This window comes from Dendropsophus ebraccatus, chromosome 4, assembly GCF_027789765.1.
Source record: "Dendropsophus ebraccatus isolate aDenEbr1 chromosome 4, aDenEbr1.pat, whole genome shotgun sequence".
Classification (NCBI taxonomy): Eukaryota; Metazoa; Chordata; class Amphibia; order Anura; family Hylidae; genus Dendropsophus; species Dendropsophus ebraccatus.
In genome coordinates this window covers 68,522,303-68,528,093 of record NC_091457.1, presented here as the reverse complement: position 1 = coordinate 68,528,093, position 5,791 = coordinate 68,522,303, and the positions used below count along the sequence as shown (strand labels likewise).

The 5,791-nt window shown below is 46.1% G+C and overlaps 1 protein-coding gene across 1 annotated transcript; it reads right to left on the bottom strand.

Moving 5' to 3' along the window:
• Window positions 1–934: 934 nt before the first annotated feature.
• MAF (MAF bZIP transcription factor) lies at window positions 935–5,180 on the bottom strand. Its single transcript, XM_069966020.1, has 2 exons — window positions 3,666–5,180; window positions 935–1,730 (listed from the first exon to the last, which is right to left on the bottom strand). Exons 1-2 carry the CDS (start codon window positions 4,751–4,753, stop codon window positions 1,724–1,726), a joined length of 1,095 nt encoding a protein of 364 aa, XP_069822121.1. The 5' UTR covers window positions 4,754–5,180; the 3' UTR covers window positions 935–1,723.
• Window positions 5,181–5,791: the final 611 nt, after the last annotated feature.

The window sequence follows — 5,791 nt, the reverse complement described above, 5'->3', positions numbered from 1 at the left end:
TCCAAGACCCGTACAGAATCAAAAACTGCAGTTTATTATTGTAGATTATTTTTTTTTTTCTTTTGATATGACCATAGAAGTGAAATGACAGAGCACAAAATACAACACATGTCGTTAGTAACTCAAAATATAAAACAATTTTGCACAGCAAAATATAGATAGGAAAAAAAAAATAACATAATAGCTGACACGTATTTAAAATCTATTATGGTAACTATTTGTAAAAGACATATCAGTCCCTGATAATAATAATAATAATAATAATCATTTTTTTTCCTGGTTATTGCCTTTAAGACTTGTGGAATTTGTGAAGCTACAGAAAATCCAGTTCTGCACCACAATATTATACTGTAAATAAAAAAAAAAAAAACTGCATTGTTTTAAAACTGTGCAGTAATGCCGTTTTCTCCTTGTTTATAACTGCATACATTTTGTATTAGCGTTCTAAACAGTTTTGCATTTGTATTATATGCTTGCAGGTTATATCTTAGTGCAATTCAGTCCCAAATACTTCAATTCTGAGAAAATAAAAAAATAACATAAATTAAAAAAAAATTACTTTTTTTTTTTTTTTTTTTTTAGTTTTAATGGAAAATACCCCTTAAATACATAAGGGTACTTACCCCTTTAATACTTTGGTTTTCTAATACAGTCAGTGGTAAAGCATGGGTTTAACATATACCCAACTTATATATAAGTTGCAAGCACATGCGATGAAAACTATCTCAGTGCAACTTAGTGCATCAGTCATTCAAAAAAGGTCCTATATCTAAAACAGATCTATCTGGTTCCAATGAGTCTACAACATTCCCTAATCTGTAGGATACATTGTAACTGGGCAGTGGACCTAGAACAAAACACAAATAAAGGAACAATATGTACTACAAACCCATAGCATTCCACATTTGATAGAAACCAAATGCAAAAAGGGTGATTTTTGTTTCTTTCTTTTTTACAAAATAAAATTGCTTTTAACTGTCATTAGCTCACAGCATTTAGTCCCAAGACAAGTTACTTTTAGAAGATCTCTCCTCTTTACCATCCTTAATTCTGCCACCTAAATTCCATTCTGTCATCTTGGAAGGAAAGCAATCAGTGCATTCAAATAAGAATAAAATAATAAAATTGATGTTTTGCATATTTTTGAAAAGCTGTTTTTTTTTATAGCAGATGCTAGCTTTATTTAAAGGGGAACTAGGTTGCACTTTTTTGTTTGCAACTCAAAAAAGTGATGAACATAAAAAAATGAATGTCATGCCATATTTTCCAGAAGTCCATTTTCCAAGCAAAAAACAAAACAAAACAAAAAAATAATAATTATACCGTACATGTCCAGCATGCAGGGCCTTCTTATTAATATAATGTCTCTTTTTCCATAAAGTCTTATAACAATTACAGTTCTTTGTTGCCAAGACACAACAGCAAGCGTAATGCATGAGATGAGTATGGGATTTTAATGGCGGGCCAGTCTCATTCATTTTTGGCCATAAAGTCATATGAAGTTTGATGCAGGCTTCATTTTGGCAGGTTGCTTTATATCATCATCATCTCCTCTTATATATTTTTGTCTTAGTTCAGCAACTCTCAAAATTCTGTGAGATAGTCTAAAAATTCACATTTTTTTTGCTTTTTTTTATTTATTTATTGCAAGCTCATATGAAGAACTCGGGATGGCAACAATTCTCTGTTTTCTCTCTGGCTTTGACACAGCAAGCTCATAAACTCATGACCTTAAAAACAAAACAAATAGGAAGCGTAAAGTGGATGATAAATTTCAAAGTGCAGTCTTCATATGAGTGCATAGGGCATACATGGGTGCAAGGCAAGCATGGGGAACAAAGTGATCACAGAGAGGTTCATGCAAGCTCCATTATCTCCAGTGTTACATCACATTACTCCAAACAACCCCACAAGCTTTTATGACGACTACATAAACTATATATCTATAATGCTGCAATATAACACTATATATATATATATATATATATATATATATATATATATATAGGCGCCAGGGTTACCATACTGAGGAAACCAAGGTGTAGCCCTCACTTAAACTTGGGAGTAATGACATGTAACTTCCCCATATCACTTTGTGCACCAAGGAGTAAAGAAATATAAGACATAATAGAATGGGCTGTATACTCAAATGCATGGGGAAACTTTTCTGCATGCTAAAAAACAGATGATGGGGCACATACATAATGAAAGCCGGCTGGGAAACAGTTTGGATGCACAGTGGAACATGGAAAATGAATGAGTAAAAGAGTGTGAAAGTATTGACTGCTATTCCTAAATTATAGGAAGGAAGGGTATAGGGAGAAGAACCTGAGAGGGACTATCTTGGACAGAAGGAGTTTACCAGCAGAAGTTGGTAGATAACATTGGCCATACATGGGGTGATTGGCTAATAGTGACTACATCCTCATACAGTTCAGTGTGAAGGACCAGGTATGATCCTAGATATCTGTGGAGCAGTCACTAAAGTCTATTAAACATATAGAGTTATTTATAAGTTGACAGCAGCGTGCATTGTAAAGGTTTCCAGGTAGGAAGAATATACAATTTATTTTTAGATGTTTGAACATATCGAAAGGCCCCATGTATGGCCAAGCGTCTAAAGAAGAACTCTCCAGCAGTCCACACATGTCCCATCCAGGACATGTGGATAGAGCAGATGGGAGGAGAACCGTATAACACACATGGATAGATTAGAAGAATACAGGAAAATAAAGAGGTTGTCCCTTGGCCACTTCCATGGAGGGCATAAAGGTTACAAAGAGCAGGTACAGAAGAAGTGTTGGGAATGGGGTGGCATCATGCCCTGTCAGGAACTCTACGAGGAATGGGGGTGGTCTGTGACCCCAGGTTAGTGGACATGCCTTTACATCTAATGCTGTCACACAATAATGCTATGTCTGGGAAGGGGCATGTACACCTACAAACAAGCCATGTGCTAGGTGTTAGCTGACATGTCCTCAATACATCTACAAGTCAAGAAGTTTGACTTGGTTCTAGTTTTTACTACCAAGAGCCAAGATCCAGTCTGGGAAGCTGCCATGTGCTCACTAGTGTGGTATAAGAAGTCAGGCGTGTGCTCACTAGTATGGTATAAGAAGTCAGGCATGTGCTCACTAGTGTGGTATAAGAAGTCAGGCGTGTGCTCACTAGTGTGGTATAAGAAGTCAGGCATGTGCTCACTAGTGTGGTATAAGAAGTCAGGCGTGTGCTCACTAGTGTGGTATAAGAAGTCAGGCGTGTGCTCACTAGTACGGTATAAGAAGTCAGGCGTGTGCTCACTAGAATGGTATAAGAAGTCAGGCATGTGCTCACTAGTGTGGTATAAGAAGTCAGGCGTGTGCTCACTAGTGTGGTATAAGAAGTCAGGCGTGTGCTCACTAGTGTGGTATAAGAAGTCAGGCATAATGTAACTGGTGGATCTGCTGGGACAAGTCCTAACCACCAAGCCACCAGGTCACCCCTAGGTGTAATGTGACAGAAGAGCCCCAAATGTAGTGGTGATCCCATGTGAAAGTCCCCAGGTGTAGCATGAGTGGTCCCAATCCCAGCTGCAGTGTGGAATTAGAGGGGGTGCTGTGTAAGTGGATGGGACCCCTGCCTAGTGGCCCAAGTTTGGAGGAGAGCAGAGAAGAGCTGTCACTTACATGAAGTACTCCGGAGAGGAAGGGTTGTCACTGTTGGTGGAGCCGTTTTCCCTGAAGCCACTTCCCAGCAGCTTCTCGTACTTCTCCTTGTAGGCGTCCCTCTCCCGCAGCAGCCTGGAGATCTCCTGCTTGAGGTGCTCCACCTGCTGCAGCAGCTGGTTCTTCTCGGACTCCAGGACATGCCTCTGCTGCACCCTCTTGAACCTGCACGACTGTGCATAACCCCTGTTCTTCAGGGTCCTCCTCTTCTGCTTCAGCCGGATCACCTCCTCCTTGCTCACCCCCCGGAGCTGCCGGTTCAGCTCCCTCACCGACATGGTGACCAGCTGTTCATCGGAGAAGCGATCCTCAAAGTGCAGGTGGTGGTGGTGGTGATGATGGTGGGGCGGCTGGTGCAGACCCCCGACCACTGACGATGAAGAAGAAGCTGGGGAGCTGCTGCTTCCTCCTCCGCCGCCTCCTCCACCTCCTCCTCCTCCTCCCGCAGGCTGCACCCCGGCTGCTCCTCCAGGATGGTGGTGGTGGTGATGGTGGTGGTGGGCACCCCCTGCTGCAGCAGCTATGACTGCAGACACCACGGCAGCTGCAGAGCCCATGTCTTCCCCGGGCATCCCAGCCGAGGATGCATACTGCTGCCCCCGGGCAAAGCCATCGTAGCCCTGGAGTTGCTGCTGTTGCGGGTGCTGCTGCGGGTGCTGCTGCTGCTGGTGCGGGTGTTGGGTGCTGCTGCTGCTGATCAGGGCTTCTACAGCGTCCTCCGGGCTGAACCCCAGCGCCTCCGGGTTGATCTGCTGGGGATAGCCGGTCATCCAGTAATAGTCTTCCAGGTGGCTCTTCTGGTCACTCCCGGAGCTGGGGCTGGGGGCTGAGAAACTCGGGGAGGGGGGCACCGAGCTGCAGGGCGTGCTCATCGGGGTGGAAGACAGCGATCCCCCGGCGATCAGGCGTCCGCACTGGCTGATGATGCGATCGGTCTCCACCGGTTCCTTTTTCACTTCAAACTTCATCAGATCGAAGTCATTAACATATTCCATGGCCAGGGGACTGGTGGGCAGGTCGGACGAGCTCATTGCCAGCTCTGATGCCATCCTCCTGCCGCCGCCGCCGCCGCTGCTGCTGGGCACAGTCCTCCACAAGGGCTGCAGAGGGGACACCAGGCTGCTCTGGCTGGGCACTGGCACCACTGGGTGAGCCAGCTTGCTTGCTTTGCCCCCAAATTGCGCTCGGAAAAGGTTGCGCCGACTTTGCGCCGATCACTGCACCCTGGCGCTAATCCTGGCGCACACGGGCATCCCCGGCAGTGGCCCCGCCGCACCAGCGCTGCAGCCTCTTCTTCTTCTTCTAGGCACAGGACAAGTTGGAGCGCCGCTTAACACTTCATCTTCAAAGTTTTGCAAAGAAGTCCCAGCAGGGCTGAGCGGAGAGCAGCAGCCTCAGAGAAGGGAGCAGGAGGGCAGCGCCGCTCTCACACACCGACCGGGATTTTACACGATCATTCACTTTAAAAGCATTGCTGAGTTTTATAGCTGCTCTGACGTCACCGGCCCAATGGCGAATGGACGGGGGACGGCGGGCCAATGGGAGCGCGGATCCCCAGGCCTCATTAGCATAATAGTATATAAACTTTCAGAAAAGAAGTGGAAGGAGGGGCTGTCAATCACGGCCGGATCAGCTGACTGTCAGCTGGGGCTAACCTGGCTTAACTCTTTGTGGTGCCCTCCGCAGCATCACGTCTCTCTCTACAAGGACTGTCACTTTATACGCTCTCATTTAACCACTTGGCTGCCAGGGAGTTAGACTCGGCGTTCTGCACACAACTATCTTATTCTACCTGCTGCAGTGAAAGGGTTAATCCTGTGTGGAACAGATGTGTTAACTCTTCCGCTCCCAGCAACAACTGTAACTTCTGAGCAGACGGGGGTGGGGAGAGACAGCTGCCGGTGCTGGATGTGGGGGCTGCCGGTGCTGGATGTGGGGCTGCCGGTGCTGGATGTGGGGCTGCCGGTGCTGGATGTGGGGACTGCCGGTGCTGGATGTGGGGACTGCCGGTGCTGGATGTGGGGACTGCCGGTGCTGGATGTGGGGCTGCCGGTGCTTTCTGGTCCTAGCGAGATCCTGCGGGGCAC